This window comes from Papilio xuthus, unplaced genomic scaffold, assembly GCF_000836235.2.
Source record: "Papilio xuthus unplaced genomic scaffold, Pxut_1.1 DF825928.1, whole genome shotgun sequence".
Classification (NCBI taxonomy): Eukaryota; Metazoa; Arthropoda; class Insecta; order Lepidoptera; family Papilionidae; genus Papilio; species Papilio xuthus.
This window is the reverse complement of record NW_013532721.1, coordinates 1,540,068-1,557,250: the sequence shown is the minus strand read 5'-3', so window position 1 is coordinate 1,557,250 and position 17,183 is coordinate 1,540,068. Positions and strand designations below refer to the sequence as shown.

The 17,183-nt window shown below is 34.7% G+C and overlaps 3 protein-coding genes across 5 annotated transcripts; 2 read left to right on the top strand and 1 right to left on the bottom strand.

The window, feature by feature from the left end:
- Positions 1 to 546: 546 nt before the first annotated feature.
- On the bottom strand, positions 547 to 2,427 carry LOC106125529 (Mitogen-activated protein kinase rl). Of its 2 annotated transcripts, XM_013322767.1 has the most exons (6): positions 2,148 to 2,427; positions 1,985 to 2,075; positions 1,723 to 1,893; positions 1,483 to 1,643; positions 1,258 to 1,408; positions 547 to 878 (listed from the first exon to the last, which is right to left on the bottom strand). In XM_013322767.1, exons 1-6 carry the CDS (start codon positions 2,216 to 2,218, stop codon positions 642 to 644), a joined length of 882 nt encoding a protein of 293 aa, XP_013178221.1. In that variant the 5' UTR covers positions 2,219 to 2,427; the 3' UTR covers positions 547 to 641. The 2 variants fall into 2 exon arrangements, with proteins under 2 accessions (XP_013178221.1, XP_013178222.1); XM_013322768.1 differs by lacking the exon at positions 1,723 to 1,893.
- A 623-nt stretch (positions 2,428 to 3,050) lies between these two features.
- On the top strand, positions 3,051 to 4,109 carry ND-B18 (NADH dehydrogenase (ubiquinone) B18 subunit). The gene is given in 3 exon segments (NM_001311881.1): positions 3,051 to 3,319; positions 3,508 to 3,676; positions 3,978 to 4,109. Coding segments are annotated over 3 exon segments (357 nt in total). The 5' UTR covers positions 3,051 to 3,210; the 3' UTR covers positions 4,057 to 4,109.
- Positions 4,110 to 5,169: 1,060 nt separating this feature from the next.
- LOC106125333 (uncharacterized) lies at positions 5,170 to 17,063 on the top strand. 2 transcript variants are annotated; one of them, XM_013322488.1, is made up of 23 exons: positions 5,170 to 5,271; positions 5,528 to 6,409; positions 6,726 to 6,878; positions 7,789 to 7,901; positions 7,968 to 8,124; positions 8,347 to 8,479; positions 8,718 to 8,848; positions 8,995 to 9,198; positions 9,356 to 9,499; positions 9,643 to 9,816; positions 9,918 to 10,065; positions 10,149 to 10,283; positions 10,412 to 10,619; positions 10,822 to 10,987; positions 11,059 to 11,220; positions 11,299 to 13,099; positions 13,188 to 13,386; positions 13,585 to 13,768; positions 13,904 to 14,082; positions 14,277 to 14,467; positions 14,772 to 14,966; positions 15,039 to 16,457; positions 16,620 to 17,063. In XM_013322488.1, the coding sequence occupies exons 2-23, from the start codon at positions 5,618 to 5,620 to the stop codon at positions 16,760 to 16,762; spliced, it is 7,131 nt and encodes a 2,376-aa protein (XP_013177942.1). In that variant the 5' UTR covers positions 5,170 to 5,271; positions 5,528 to 5,617; the 3' UTR covers positions 16,763 to 17,063. The 2 variants fall into 2 exon arrangements, with proteins under 2 accessions (XP_013177942.1, XP_013177943.1); XM_013322489.1 differs by having other exon boundaries at positions 5,181 to 6,409.
- The last annotated feature ends 120 nt before the right edge of the window (positions 17,064 to 17,183 follow it).

Genomic DNA, 17,183 nt, shown 5'->3' with positions numbered 1-17,183 from the left:
CAACAGTTGTGGTTTAATAATTTGTTTGTGCTATAAGTTGAACTAAAATTTTTTCACAATATGAATGAAAATCAGTAAGTATTTATTGATTACTGAACTTAGAACTGGCAGATTGCCAGACACCTGACAGAATGGAAACATCGGAAGGGCAAATTGCCTCATTCTGTACATCCCCTCCTCTGTCAAATGTCTATGGGCAACAGTTACTTCATTATTTTGGCGAATTCAAGTGGCCGCATGCACCTTTGTCACCTTTTGCTATAAAAAAAAACAAATATCGGTAAAAATACAGCTATGGATTTAAAGCAAGGTGGGTATCACACAAACAGTATTTAGACTTTGCATACTTTTGAAGCATTCCTGCTTATTTATTATTTCTTATTGCTTTACCACACTTTTAACCATCTTCAACAAGAAGTAGGCAATATAAACAATGTTTAAATCATATTAGAATCTAGTTACCAACCAACTAATATGAAGTTCAATTCAAAATTTTAGTGCAGTGCAAAGTTCTATATTTTTTTAAGAAATAAAAACATCTAAAGTATTATTTGTTTTATTTAATCAAATCATCATTTTACTGTCTATAATTAATACTTGTTATGTCATTTTATTAGTCATTAAAAATTACATTCGTAGATTTAAAAACATTTACAAAATTTAGCATATAACAGTTCATCATTGCCAGCATCTAAATAAACTGTGTAGACTGTAGGTAAAAGGATGGGTCTGCCTAATAGTTCCTTTATCGTCGGCCGCTTATCCGGAATTACAGAAAGCATTGAGTCTATAAGATCTTGGAGACCTCTATCATACACTGTCATATCAATTGGATGGACGTTACCACTTGTTATCACTTTTACTAACCCCACTAGTGACTGAAAACAAACATTACAATGAGGGGTTACAGTTTCGTAGAGAAAACACAACACCTTACTCTCAATATCAGCTAAGATGTCCTTTCTGCAAGTAAAGCAAGCATCTATCAAAGTTAACATTCTTTTACAAGATTTAAGCCTTAATTTGAAACGGAATATACAGTCGAAAACTACCTCTCTTTTATGGCTGGTTTGCATTATGCTAATACAGTAGGACAGTAGCGCACAAAATAAGCGCTGGCGTAAAACTGGCATAATGTAAACACTAACAGGCAGCGCATACATGCCAGACCAGCGCTATTGTCCTAGTCTACTGGCATGATGTAAACGAGATTTTAAGACCAATAAAAAAAGTTTCATTATATAATTTTTCACTAACCTCTGAGTCAAAGGCCCTCTTATGTGTGCACATTTCATATAACATACATCCGAGCGCCCACACGTCGCTTTTGGTGTCGTATGGCTTACCCTCGCAAAGTTCAGGTGCTAGATAATAAGGAGTACCAATCACAGTTGAAGTTTTCTTTGCACTGGAATGAAGTAATTATTTTTACTTTCTTATATGGAAATAAGTTAACCGAATGAAACATCTATTATGCCCAACCTAGCTAACATCTTTGAAATTCCGAAGTCTCCAATTTTAACAATCACACCATGTGTTCCTGTTAATAAGATATTTTCTGCTTTCAAATCTCTGTGGATTATATCCAAATTGTGTATGTAGCGTACTCCCAAAAGGACTTGGCTAAAATAAAATAAAATCTCCTGAAAAATTAAAGTATTTTCATTAAGTAATACTACTGAGCCAGATGAAGTTAATGTTATACTAATTAGCATTCATTACCGTCTGTTTTATCAAATTGGGACAACGTTCAAACATATATTCCGCTAAGTTTCCTTTCGTCGCATATTCCATACAAATCATCACATGTTTTTCTTCGTAATAACAATTATAAAACTTAATTATATTGGGATGGCTCATTGTTGCTAATATTTTAATTTCATTGGCGATTTCCTAAAATTATACATCAAACAAACAAAGCTATAAATGCTGACGTAAGACACGTCGTAATAATAAATATTTAAATAAAGTATAATTTATTTACCTTATTATGGTTTTGTAGTTTCGTATTCAGTTCAATGTCCTTTACTACAGCTAGCGACTTTTTATTCCTTTTTTCACATAAGTAAACATTTCTAAAAGTTAAAACTGGTGGTTAATGTGGCATACAAAAGCATTCACAATTTTTAATAAAAAAAATAACGCACCCATACGTGCCCTTGCCTATTGTCCTTAAAACTATTAATTTGTGCAATTTAAATCTTTCTGTAATATCCATTTTGTTCAAATAAACATATTAAATTTAGCGCTTGCATTTACCACAGTCATGTATTTGCATCTACCCGAATATTTTTAATTTATTTACTAATGTAGGCTGTCTTATTTTTTTTAATAAAAGGGAACGACAACGACACAATAACTCTGTTAAATTCAAACTAAAATAAATAAATTATTTGTCATTCATTCTGGGATTAATAAAAATTATTATTAAACATAAAACAAGGAGGTAGCTAGTTGGGTATTAATAATTACAGTGTTGAAATGCTTGTCACTTGGTGAGTGCCTACATTCGCAATTTGAATCCAATTTGCTGACTACAACTTGCCTAGGCAGATTACAAAACGGCAGAATTACCGGTTATAATACTATAACGACAAAAGCATACTTTTTCATATTTACACAAATCGCTCGATGGTATCGGTACTAATATATATAAATCGATACCGTTGACTCGGCTTTGAGTCGGATCGAGACTGACTTTCCATAAAAGTTTAAAATGGTAATCTAAGCTAAATCTATACTCTGGCTTTATTTTAAAAAACTTAATAAAAAAATTGGATGGAAAATGTAAAAGAGATAAAATATTGGAATATGCGATCGTATCGTAGTCCTGTGGTATGGTATACTCCTTCGGAATCAAATCAACACCCTTATTACTAAATAGACACTCACTACGTACCCTTTAATTAACATTTTTAATTTACATGTAAAATTAAATTTTCATCTCCTGAAACACTATAAAAAAATTAACAAAAAATTTGGGGAAAGTTATTAAATAGCAAAGTTGTGAATTAAGTTTACAATAACAATTGATACTGGTATCCCTGCAATGCAGCAAAGGATCCCCGAAATGACATTTCTTATCGTCTTCATAAGATTTTCAACTTGCCTAAAAACAATAAAGACCATCTAAAAACAAAAGTTACTTTCCATAAGGTGTTTTGAATTTATAGTTCCATTCCGTCGAAGAGAGAATAATTCGCATTTAAAATGGGACAGATAATGGGTTCTTATAATGCCCGAAATGTCGATCTTTACATGGACGATAAACCAACTTTTAATCCTCAAGATGGGTTTTCTTTTGAGCGTAAACAGCGAGGTACATCATAATTATTAATTAAAATAAACAAAAGATAAATTGTTCTTAGTAGTATATGACAGTCATTGTTTTTTTCTTTTTTAACTGTTACATAATTTGGCAGGTTATTTTGTTATTATATGCCAGTGTTACTTCGAAGTAAAGTGTTAAATTCAAAAAAATCGTTAAAACATAATTTTTACCTACAGAAATGATAGCGCGAGATGAAGATTTAATTTCAGCAAGAATACCTCCCTCGAAACGCGACTACTGTGCCCATCATTTGCTGGAATATCAAGTGTGTCGTTACAAAAATATGCCGATGTTGTACCGATGTGCTCATGAGAAACACAATTATCTGAATTGCGAGCACCAAGAGTAAGTAGATAACAATAATTATATTCCGTTATGAACTTATGCTCAATTATTAATCATTCAAAATTATATTTTAAAAATCAAAGATCTAATTTAAAACTAGCTTATAACTTATACCCTTAATAAAAAACTTGTAAAATGGGTACAATAGCCAACTACTACTTTTTGTAGACAGCATTAAATGAAAATATGACGAATGTTCATATTATATTTTGATACCAAATTTATTTCACAGTAAATGCACAGTGTAAGTGTTCCCATTGACCAATTTAAGATATGCTGAAATGTTCTATATGTTTTACAGTTATGTGCTCCGCATGAAGGAGTTTGAACGTGAGCGTCGTTTGAGACTTCGTGAAAATCGCCTTGTTGGTGTTGCTTAAATGTTTTTAGAAATTTTCACTGAATAATGTAAATAAAATAGTTTGGAATTATATTATAATTGTTTTAATAAACTATAATTTATTCATCTTGGTTTTTTTGGTATGTAAAGAGTTTCAAAAGATGGTCAAAAGTGGTGATGAGAATAAATTGAAAATTTGTGTTCTTGCACTCTATCATGTCTTAGAAAAGTTTTTTATATGTGGTTTTCAAGCAGACTAACTAAATATCATGTCTGAGACTTTGGTATAGACACAATGTTATCTATGTGATATTTCCAAGTTAAATTAAGGGATATATGACAGATGATGCATACTGTAGAAGGTGTTTGAAAAGAAAAAGCTTATGTTTAGCCATGGACTCATACAAAATGATAATGATGCAGTGGAAGTCACACAAACAACAAGCTTTATACAACCAATAACTATTTACACAAGTAATTGCTAGAGTAAGAGGATCGATATAATGCCAATATTTGGAATTCAGCCTGTGGTACAGCAATAAGCAGTGTTACATAGTTGCCTCGAGTCAAACTTTTTTTAATTATCGTATCATGTAGCAAGTGGCCATCAGAATTCCTCAAAAATAGTGAAGTGACCATTGCCCAGTTTTAATCGACAGGAGGAACGAACTGAAAGAGCATATTTCGTATTTGTATGCGTCTCTTCCTTGGCCAAATCCACCACTGGTGGAGAAGAAACCTTAGATTGATGATTTGGTTTCGTCAACTCTTTAACGTATGGTTTGTAGCATTTAAAGTAAATACATGTTTTTTTGCTTGTTACTATTCTCATGATTCGTAAAAGTGTGAAAATACTGAATTATTTTTATTTTTTTTATTTTGTTTTACAAATAATTGTTATTTACAAAAGTCATAGACAAAAAGATAATGACAACCCTTTCAATTTCACATCATTGCCATTATACAAAATAACTGTTTCATAAACTTTCACCTTATCTGTCGATGTTTTTAGAGTCGCTTTTTGTTTGCTATTGTCTAAACTTCCATTCACTGTACATGAACTAAAATGACAAAACTGATATGCAATTACGTACCTTGTTTTGAATTACCATTAAAGTTGACATGACACATTTTCGATATCTAACAATTTTTGTAAACACGCTTGTCGAATACACAAATTATATGTATAAAATAGGCGAATGCTATTTATTGCGGAAGTAATGGCTTCCTAAAATTTAATTGCTGATGTTAATTTGTAAGCGATAGTTTATCCCTTTTAAACAAATACTGTCAGGTTGATAATGTATCCTGATACAGCCAAGTGTGCAGTGTGAATATTTGTGTCATCCGGCTTCTATTCCCTTCAATTTCCAACAGCGTCCCGTACGATAGCTACAAAGAACTCTCTTATAATAAAGATTGTCGTTGTATAATAAGATTAATTAATACATTTTCACACTTTCGACAAATGTTTTGGTATAAATGTATTATTGTAAATATGTTTGTTTTAGATATTGCTTTGTAAAATATCTTTGGAAACTGATGACTACCTTTGCTGTTAACATGAATCCAAGTTAATTTAGAGCAATTACTTATTTATTATGGGTGATACTGGTGGTGTCACTTCTGTTAGAAGCAAAATGAAAAGTAGAGTCGAAGAAGAGGATGATTCGGAAGAAGAAGTTTGGGATAGCGATGACGACGACGAGACCATCGCCAGAATTCAGCGCGCTCACTACGCGCAAGCAGCCGCTATGAATCCTCGTCGGCGGGCGCCTCCGCGCCCTCGACCAATGAGCCACAAAAGAAAATTAGAAGCAGTGAAAAATTTTCATGATTTTACTAAAAAGTTAAAAAAAGACACTGGTATATCAATTCGTAGTTTAGTAGGAAACAATATATTAGAACTAAGTGACTTTTCTAGTGAAGATAGCAAATCGGAAAGTGATGGTTTATCTGAGGAAGAGTTTGTTGTTAATCCAAATGCAGTTCAGGAGTTAGAGGAGGAAAACGAAAGTTACATTGATCCTGTGACAGGTGATATTGTGGAATGCAAGAAAACAGTGCAGAAACCTGTAAGTTCAGACATAATTTCTCACCATACTGATTTAAAGCAAAATGAAGAGCCCAAAACTCTTTCAATCAGTGATATAATAAATGAGGGTATTGACTTGAGTAAAAATGTTGAGATAGCCGAAGTTGAAACAAGTGAATTATGCCCAGACAAATGTCCAGAGGATTTGTTAGATATAAAGCAAGATGAGGCTAGCCAGGACTTTGACGAGTCAAACAATGGAAGTGAGATGCACAATAATGAGGTCAAACCTCAAGATAAGTTAAGTGAGGAAGAGGGTCCTGTAAAGGATGAAAAGAAACCTGAAACTGAAGAAGAGGTAACATGTTAAATATATTACTTCATTTATCCTAGTAACAAAAACATACTTTTCCTTTTAAATATATCATTATAGAACATACTTTTCTTTCTTATATTTATGCTTATTTATTATTTTGGACTACTTTATTCCATTGTTGAAACACTATTTGAGAGTATTACCCACTCATTTTCTTTTAAATAATAATAACCAAAACATTGTTCACAAGTGTTATGGGCAGTCAAATTTTACGGTCATATACAATAAGTTGGAATATTTTTATTAAACCAAAGATATAATAGGAAAAATGTGATACAATTTAGATTTTGTGTTTCAGAAAAAACTGAACAATCTTAATGCAATTAATGTAAGGAGAAATATCAGAGAAGTTATGGATGAGAAAAATTTGGATGCATCAACCTTAACGGCCCAGCGACAGGAGTCTGAACGCCTGGCTCGTGTACAAGAACAACAGAGGATCATCAGAGAGGTTAGTAATATAAAACTGGTAACTTATTACAGTTTTGCTTGATAAGATAGTTTGGTAAAAAATTGGTTTGTATTACATGTTCAGGGCCACAAATTGCCTGGAGAGTCCACATTTATATAAAAAAATTGTAACAGCAATAATTTAAAGAGTATTTTAATTGATTGTTTTTGAGTTAACCTAAAACAGTTTTTGAAATTTGATGTTATGAGATAATTTTGATTCTTATATAATTTATTGTTTTTACAAGATACTGTCTGATGCCTGCAATCCTTCCGCAAGGAATTAAATCTTAATTACTAGCTTATGTGTTCTTTCGGACTATGTTCTACATCTATACCCAATTTCAGCAAGATCCCTTGCCCAATTCTAGTGATACCTTCTAACAAATATCCATCAATATAAACCTATGTATTTATAATATTAGAAAGAATTAGTACATGTTCATAAAATCAAGTAGAAATGTACTATTAGCTAAAAGGCTAAGAAGATCAAATACCTGTATGACATCATATATGAATAATAAGATTGTTTTATCGCATTTCATATTCTTGCAATGACTGCATTCTTGCACTTGCAATTCTGCTTATTTTGGGATGTTAAAAAAATACATATATGAAAACTAAGTTAAACATATGGCTAAATACTGAGATGTATAAATTGAACTCTGAAGATTATGAATTGTCTACACAAATCTTAGAAAGGATGTTTTTATTTATCATCTTAGCCTTCTATCAAAAGTATACACTACCTATAGAAACATTAATGGCTAATTTCTACATAAGTGGAAGATATTATTCCACAATGGTATACTAATCAACTGCAAAACTCACAGTTAATATATTGGCGCTTCCTTTAGGGGTCATTTAATGTTGGAATGTGGCATTAATATATCTTATTACAAAATTTTCAGGTTCAAAGACAAATCGCAATGAACAGACAAAATAAAATTCACCAGAAAACTCTCTCCTTATTACAAGGTGGATCTTCAATATTGAAAAAGTCTGGGCCTGGACAAAAATTAAAGTATGTCATTTGACTTTTATTTTTATTTTTTTTGGAACTAGTTACTTATAAATGTTTTATTTTTAGTTTACCAAACACTGTAACAGTGAAAATGCCATCAGGGGAAATAAAGAGGACTATTAAACATGGGCAAGTTGAACTTACCAAAGTCCAAAAGCCAACAACTTCAGCTATGTTCTCACAAAAGCTCGGCAAACTCGATCAAAAGTCTGAAAAGAAAGAGGTATGTTAATTAATAATATATTAAAAGATGAATTCAATGAATTACTGCTATTCATGAGTGCAAATTGACAATAGTTTTTAAACTATATATATTTTCTCCATATACAATTAATGAAATACTTCATCAGGTTAACAGAAAATATACCTCCAAAGATCATGTAAAAGTAATGAATAAAAACAGTGTTTATGATGTTCATTTGACAATTCAAATTTGGTATTTCAGGTGGTTGAAATTGTTGATAGTAGTAGCGGTGAAGAAACTTCATCATCATCTTCAGACTCTGATGATTGCATAATGTTGTCAGATTCAGAAGTACCACCAAGTCCTGAGGCTGAAGAAGATCCCGCTAATTCTGGTGAGGCTCCACTATTAACATATTAAAACTTATGTGATGAAGTTTCCTTGATGGATTTGAAACTAGTTGGTGAATACACAGACTGCACATCAGTTAAGTTATGATATGAATAGACTTTTCTATTGTTTACTAAAACAGTTCAGTGCCATTAGGATTTTTACGTATTAAAGTAAACAATGAGATACATTATGATATAAATTATACTGAGGATTTAATATTTTTCTTTTGTTACATAAAGGTCTGCATGTAAACGACACTTACAATATACCAGACGAGCAGGGACGTGTCTTGATAAACATTGGTCATCCCGAATCAGAAGAAGATATATTCTTAGCTCCGCAAATTGCTAGGATTATTAAACCACATCAGGTATATCACAATTTGTTGTTTTATTTTTGATATAATAAAATACTTGTACTTAGGAGTAATTACTTAATCTCTGAAACATTGATGTGTTCTTATCAGTCTAGCAGATATTTTTATTTTTACCTTATAAATGTTTTCTTTGCCATCAGATTGGAGGCGTGCGGTTCTTGTTTGACAATATCATAGAATCTGTTGAGAGATTTTCAACGTCAGCAGGATTTGGTTGCATATTAGCGCATTCAATGGGTCTCGGAAAGACTTTACAGATTGTCTCCTTCTGTGACATATTTCTGAGGCATACAACATCAAAAACTGTACTATGTATTATGCCAATTAATACTTTACAAAATTGGGTAAGTTATTTTTTAATGATTCTAAATTTCATTACTTTAAGTTGTACTAGTGACCGCTTGCTAGGTTTTATAGTATCTTCGTCCTCTTACAAATGTACAAGACAACAGTGATTTGCAATCAAAGTGTGTGTTGACATGTTTGTAATAATACTTCTAGGTGGCAGAGTTCAACATGTGGCTTCCGCTAGATGCCAGCCACAGTCCGCTGGCAGCACATGGCGAGGTGCGTCCTAGGAACTTTCCCATTTACGTCCTCAATGACAGCCACAAGACATTGCAGATGCGCGCCAAAGTTGTTAAGGTATGTTCATTTTTTTTTAATTTGATGCTACTGTATATATGAAGCATGTAGGGATGTATAATAAACAAAGAAAAGAACTGATTTTGTTATTAATATTTAATTAGTTTCTTATCAATAGTACTTTATTGCAATTACTTTTATAGGACTGGACTGCGACTGGCGGTGTGCTCATGATAGGATACGAACTTTATAGACTTTTGAGTATGAAAAAAGACAAGAAACCTCGTAAGAAAAAAAAGGCGGAGTTGAAAGCTGAAGCGGAAAAAGAGAAAGAAGCACAGAGAAATGATAGAAATGAAGTTAGTGAAGAAATGCAGGTATATATTGATTCATAAAACAATTTACTTTTTTATCAGTCAGTAAGGACCAATGTCTAAGGACTGTCGTTTGTTTTCTTGATAAAATTTTACTTTTTCAGGGTTCAGAAAGTAACATGTCAAAGCCAGAAGAATCACGAGGTGAAAAAGACGAAGGCGAAATCCAACATAAAAATGACCTAGAAAATAAGGAGAAGGAGGAGAAAAAAGAAGATAGTCCAGCTGACGAGGACAAAAAACTCTTAGATGGTAATAAGATTCAACATTATTTTAATATTTAATATATTTTTTATTAATCTGAAATCTATTAACAATTTATATTTTATTTTTAGAAATGTATGAAGCACTGGTTCGACCAGGTCCAGACTTGGTGATATGTGACGAAGGTCATAGAATAAAGAATTCTCATTCAAACATATCTTATGCTTTAAAACAAATGAGAACAAAACGCCGTGTCGTTCTCACTGGTGAGTTTATTCCTTTAACTAATATTTGAAATTAGAAATTAATCTTTTAACGAAAAAAGTCTTCGAAATTTAAATTAAGTATTTATTAGTATTAAAAAAGTATTTATATGTTATAAATTTATTTTCAGGTTATCCTTTACAAAACAACTTATTGGAATATTGGTGTATGGTTGACTTTGTGCGACCAAATTACTTGGGCAGTAAGACTGAGTTTTGCAACATGTTTGAACGTCCCATACAAAATGGACAATGTATTGATTCCACGCCACAGGACATTCGGCTAATGAGATATAGAGCCCATGTTCTTCATTCATTGCTCGTGGGTTTTGTACAAAGGTAATTTAAAATTAATTACAATGCATTATGCAAGTTACAAAAACAGTGATTTGGAATTAAATCTAACTTGCTGTCCTTAAACTAAAAAGTTGAAAAAGTGTCTTATTCTTTACTAGTAACGAGAATTGTTTCAATGTTTACTGCCTTAAGTCCAACTGATTAAATGCCTAAAACATTAGTTTTCACAATTTATGTTTCACAGACGATCTCACGCCGTGCTTCAGTCCACTTTACCACAGAAAGAGGAATACGTCCTCCTCGTACGCATGACACCTTTACAAAGAAAATTGTACGACAAGTTCATGAATGAAGTTGTTCGAACTACATCAGTACCAAATCCGTTAAAAGCATTCGCTATTTGCTGCAAGGTAAATATATTATCTCCTTATAATGCATTATACGATTTATCGACATCGTCTAATTAACAATACATTTTCAGATATGGAATCATCCAGATGTCTTATACAATTTTCTTAGAAAAAGAAACGAAGTTAACATGGCCATTGAAGAAGATCTAGATTTAGAGGAAATAGGCGGAGTTACCAAAGCCGGCCGACAAACTAGATCGAGAGGAAATCCTAAAAAGGCGGCTAAACCTCGGGTAAGTTACCACAATATATGCCAAATATAGAAGTACAATTTAAAATACTTCAAAATTTTTGTTTCTTTATTTTTATAGGGTTCTAAAAAACCGGCAGCTACTATACCTCCTAATACAACTGGTTCAGGAAATGTTCGTCAAGATGCGGGAACTTTTGGAAATACACCATTCCCTCCAAACGGTCCTTATCCAGGACCACCAGGCCTACCCGGGCAACCAGGGATGCCCGACTCCTACAGATCCGGTAGACCAGAAGCCTCATATCCCCCTTATCAAGAATATCATAACCCTGGACCAGGATACTATCCACCTAATCAAGGCTATAATCAAGAATTTAATAGCAATTATTATCAACAACCTCAACCTCCATACGGCAACAATTATCCTAATCAGTATCCTCAGAACAATTCCGATTGTAACCAAGGATATAATCAAAATTACTGGAACAATAGCAACTATTACGGTAACCCAGGTTACTATAATAACCCACAGTATCCTAACTCACAACCACAACCAGAGTTTGCTGGTAATCCTCCCCCTAATTTCAATAATAGTCAACCGTATCCATCAAACTTTAATACAATGGATCCAAATAATCAACCATATCCTAACAATCAAATACCACAATATCCCGGTAACCAGGATAATTTCGCCAATCAACACCGGCCTCCCTTTCAGGGACCTCTTAATCAAACTACTCCAGGATATCCCGCATTTGATTCTAGTGCTTCAGCACCCACTAACTACCCGAGTAGTCAGCCGCCTCAAAATTACTCCAATGCACCGTATCAACCTCCATCGTTTCCTGGAAACAGTGCGAGCTATGGATCAAATGTCCCACCTACTTACAACCAATATAATAATCCTAATCCAAATTATCCTGCTTACGGAAACAATCCTCCTCCTAATCAGTCTCAAAGTAATCCCTTGCCTAATCAAACTACAGTTAAAACTGAGATGAATGTCGATCCCAATTATCAGACAACTGAGAGGAAACCTGAACCAAACTATCCTCAAAATAATGTTCCTTTCGAAAACTCATATAATTATCACCAGCAAAATCCCCTATATCCAAATCAGCCAGAGACAGGTGCGAGTGGTAGTTATCCCTGTCAGTACCCGCCTTTCTCGTCTAACCTTGAAACGAAACCACCTCTCGATAGCGCTGGAAGTCCGGTCACAGCATGGCCAATCACTGATACGATTAAAACGGAAATTGACAAACTAAAACTTGAAGACAAAATAGAAATGAAATCTGAATCAGATGGAGAGGTCAAAATAGAAGATCTAGATACCAAGAAAATTGTTAAAGATGAAACTAAAAGAGATATTTCCAAGTTGGCAGCGTCACCTAAAAACCAATTTGTTGAAGGTCCTACAAAAGATGTGGCATCGGCAAAAGACGCAACTAAAAGTGATAAATCAGAATCTGATGAAGCCGCCAAGAAAGGTAAACAAAAAGGCAAAGGAAAAGACAGTAAGAAAGCGGAAAAACCGAAGGCCAGAGGACGACCCAATGCGAAGGGACGAAAAGATAGAAAATCATCGAAAGATAAGAATAATGAGGAATCGGAATCTGAAGAGAGTGAAAAGGAGGAAAAAATGAATAAAGAAGAGGAGCTAGCTATGGTGAAAAAGGCGGAAGAAATGACATACGATTGGGCAGCGGAATTGTTAAAGGATTACGTGCCTGGTATTATTGAAAATTCCGCCAAGATGGAATTGTTCTTTTATATTCTCAATGAAAGTATCAAAGTTGGAGATAGGTTATTACTTTTTAGTCAAAGTTTATTTACATTGAATCTTATTGAAGATTTTTTGGAAAAAAATTACATCCCTGGTACAGTTAGTTTATGGCAGAGAAATGTTTCATACTACAGTAAGTATTTTATAAGTTCCTAATAAAACATTTAACATTGATCGTATTTATTCTATAGGTCTTAAGACTTAAAAATTTTATTTTACAGGACTAGACGGGTCAACCCACGCTTTGGAACGAGAGAAGTTGATCAATGAATTTAATTCGAATCCTAACATATACTTATTCCTGGTGTCGACACGCGCCGGCTCGCTCGGTATCAACTTGGTGGGGGCCAACAGGGTCATTGTGTTTGACGCTAGCTGGAACCCTTGTCACGACACTCAAGCTGTTTGTCGAGTATATAGGTAAGAAATACATATTAAGCACAACACACTACATACTTTTTGATTAAAGAACTATGACGTCACATCATGGTTCGTGTAAACTTATCCCTCGAACACATTGTCTGTCTTCCTTTTTTGTTTCTACATCTCACTTTTATTTTTATAAAACTATGGAGCTTGATAATTGTATTTATATCAATTCGATTATTAATATTTCAGGTACGGTCAGCAGAAGCCATGTTTCGTGTATCGCTTCGTGATGGACTGGTGCTTGGAGAAAAAGATTTACGATAGACAGATCAACAAGCAGGGAATGGCGGACCGCGTCGTCGACGAATGCAACCCCGACGCCGTGCTCTCTATGAAGGAGATCACCAATCTCTGCTTTGATAATGACGAAAAAGTAATACAATAATGTTATTTAAATCCATACGTATAACGATACCCATAACGAAAGAGACCCTTGTATCTATAAATATTATGCGTGATGCATGATTTTTTTTATTATAATTGATATATTTATGAAATATGTTTGCAGGAATCAGAAGTAAAAGATCTGTCGGAGCACGCAGAAAAGTATGTTGACTTGCTGATGCAAGGTATTCTCACAAAGCACGGCACATTGTTGAGCAAGGAACCTTTCCAGCATGAATCACTTCTAGTTGATAGAAAGGAGAAGAAATTATCTAGCGCCGAAAAAAGACTTGCACAAAGAGGGTAAGACATTTTACATATAAATGGATGTTTATAGATGGTATCCAGAACGACTGCGTGATCACTATTGACATATCTGGAAGAACACGAAGGCTACTAAATAAGCTTTTTATTTATTCCGCGCGTAGCTCCATCCACTAGACAGCTAGTTAGGTATAAAGATCGAATTTTACCTTATGTTAATATATTGTTTATAGTTACGAGCTGGAGAAGAAGGCGGCGCTGGCTCCGAAGCCGACGGGCGCGTACCGCGCGGTGCGCACGGCGGACGGCACGGTGGTGCAGCGGCCCGTCGCCTCGGTGCGGCCCATGCAGCACGCGCGCTGGATACCCGCAGACGTGTGGCGCCGCCAGGGCATGACCGCGCAGGAGATGACGTTGCCGCTAGGTCAGTGCACACAATTTTTTTTTAAACTCATTAACTACTTTCAGTAATTCATTTTTAAGTTTTTTTGATGTGTTTAATTGGATTTTACCACATTGTTCTAATAGTTAGGTCTTTTCATTTGATACCTATTGGGTCGTTGGGAGGTTTGTGTAAAAACATGTCAATCGCCACTTTTGACAGTGGATAATAGTAATCGAAAAAATTGAATATAAATACATCCATACACTTAATATTATTGCTTACTATCGAGTTGCTGTTTTGCCTAGCAAAATAGCAAAATTTTTATACTTTTTTTATTTTTCAGATGTTGTTATACCTACGAATTCGGCCGAAAAGACTAATATTGTTCTAAAGGCCGGACAGCGCGTCATGGTATTAAAGTCACCGAAAGGTATTTATATGCAGCTCGAGTCTGGTAAAATAATTGCCATTAAGACGTCACTCAAAGGTTTGCAAAAAGGATCCGAAGTCAAAGAAGGAACTCCAATAGGAAAGAAAGGTATAATATTTTCTATGCATCTTATTTTCTTATGAAAAGTTTATCAATTCATAATTCAATTTTTTTTTTCAGTTTTGAGCAATCGCGCCGCAGTTAATATTCCTGGATCTTTAAAAAATAACTCTGCAATTACTATAACATCTAAGACCGGAGTTAGACCAGGGATGCAAAGAGTAATGTCTCGACCCTCAATGTTAGGACAGAACAAAATGAGGCCCGTATTACCTGGACAAAAGATAGCAGAGATAAGAAGCCGCTTAGGAGATATGAAGTCGTACACAGCGATGCGACCGAAAATACCAATGAATCACGCGCGTTTGCTACGGCCCAATTTACCTGGTTCTGTTAGTATAACAAGAATTCCCAAACAAATAAAAAAGCCTACAAACATTGCTTCCAATGAGTCGAAGAAAATGGACTTAGAGTCAGATGATGACCCTCAGGTATTAGACAGCGACGAGGAAGAGGATTCACCAAACGATAAAAAGGAACGAGAAGCAAGCGAGCAAACAAACAAGAAAGAAGAACCCGAAAGTAAAGAAAACAATACTGAATTACAAAAGTCAGACGCTCCTCAAGAGGCTGAAAAAGATACAACAGAAAGAGATCAGAAAAATAACGATAGTGAACCAATGGTACTCACAACCGATGAGAAATTACCACCCGAAGATGCTTTAGAAAATAAATCCATAAACGAAACACTTACAGAAATGTCTGATGCCCCCAGCAATCAAATGAACTTGTCACACAACGAAATGCACGAACAAACACCAATCGAAAAGAAAATAAATTTATTAAAGAACTATAGGCACCAACGACCTTTCGGCCGACCACAGACGGAATCTAGTTTAACTCAGCTAGAAAGAACCGCTAGTACATTGAACAATGAAGGCGTACCAGACTTTCGAAGGAATTTGGACGATATTACACAATCTTATTCGCCGATCACCGATGAAAAAACAAACAACAAATCTAGAAAGAAAAAATCTCCAACTAAAATTGAAATCACTCCCGAACCTCGTAACATAGAAACGCCCGTAAACATAGAAAGGCCGCCGATACCGAGTTCAAATATGTCTCATAGTGTATCTAGTCTACTCGGCACGAGCACGCAGAAACCTAGAGTCGATCCGATGCTTAGCAACCATTTACCTAAACCCAGGATGAGCGATTCTATAGCACAAAACTTATCTCTCAGTGGGCCACGACCAAATCCTTTGGGCATGTCTCACGACAACCAAATCAGTCCCCTTCGCGATTATACTATGGGCCAAAGTTTAGATCATTCGAAGCACATGGGGATGGGCCCGGCCTTGGGGAACATAGGACTTATGGGTGGTCCTCCGGTGACGCCTAACATCGACGTGCGGAAAGTACCAGGTTCGCTTGGTGATCCGCTAAGCAGTCCGATGCCAACTGGTGCGCTGAAACCTGTACATCCATATCCCACTCCCAATCCGCCTCCAGAAGTATCTTATGGTCAATATCCAGGTAATTATTTATCAGTTTCTAATTCGATTTAAGTAAAGTTAAGGTTGTATTAGGGCCAGACTTGTACTTGTTCTCATTTACATCACTATTAGAGATAGATTCTGTTGAGAAACTTACGTATGTACTTTGCTTTAAAATAAATAGTCAATAAAATAATTGCAGGTTACGGTATGGGGTACGGCGCGTACCCGAACCCGGCGTACTACGCGGGGTACGGCGGCGCGTACTACCCGCCCTACGCGCCGCCCACCACCACGCCCTCTGTGCCGCCGCCTGACTACCTGCCTTCCAACCAGCAGTGGTAGAACACCAGTGACAAGTGAATAAACATTGAATAGACATATTTTATTGATTAAAACAGTATGTGAGTTACATCGAGTGGGTTATGTGGGCGTATGTTCGAAATATTAATTCACATTATCATAAAATTTTTGTAGCTTTAATTATATAATTTCATAGTCATCATTATCCCTGTCATGAATGGTTTTTTGAAGCCAAGTGTTAAGTTGATGCACAATTTAATTTTTCATCCTTGTATTCTCATATATGTTCTACAATTTATTTATGCATAAATATGTTATATTTGATACATAGTTATACAATTTTCGACAGTATGTATTTTATCGTACAATTTATGTTTTCATAATAACCATACATAGACTTAGCTTTTCGATGAAAACTACAACGGGCTAAAGAAGTACTGTAAATATATGAGCCTCAGAACGA

What these genes read in the sequence shown, in the direction of transcription:
- LOC106125333 (XM_013322488.1), top strand. Translation starts at nt 5,618, where the DNA reads ATGGGTGATACTGGTGGTGTCACTTCTGTTAGAAGCAAAATGAAAAGT. An exon ending in GGATTATTAAACCACATCAG is followed by an intron (nt 8,849 to 8,994) that starts GTATATCACAAT and finishes CTTTGCCATCAG; the next exon opens with ATTGGAGGCGTGCGGTTCTT. An exon ending in TTAATACTTTACAAAATTGG is followed by an intron (nt 9,199 to 9,355) that starts GTAAGTTATTTT and finishes TAATACTTCTAG; the next exon opens with GTGGCAGAGTTCAACATGTG.
- LOC106125529 (XM_013322767.1), bottom strand. Translation starts at nt 2,218, where the DNA reads ATGGATATTACAGAAAGATTTAAATTGCACAAATTAATAGTTTTAAGG. An exon ending in AACTACAAAACCATAATAAG is followed by an intron (nt 1,894 to 1,984) that starts GTAAATAAATTA and finishes GTATAATTTTAG; the next exon opens with GAAATCGCCAATGAAATTAA. An exon ending in ATTTCAAAGATGTTAGCTAG is followed by an intron (nt 1,409 to 1,482) that starts GTTGGGCATAAT and finishes ACTTCATTCCAG; the next exon opens with TGCAAAGAAAACTTCAACTG.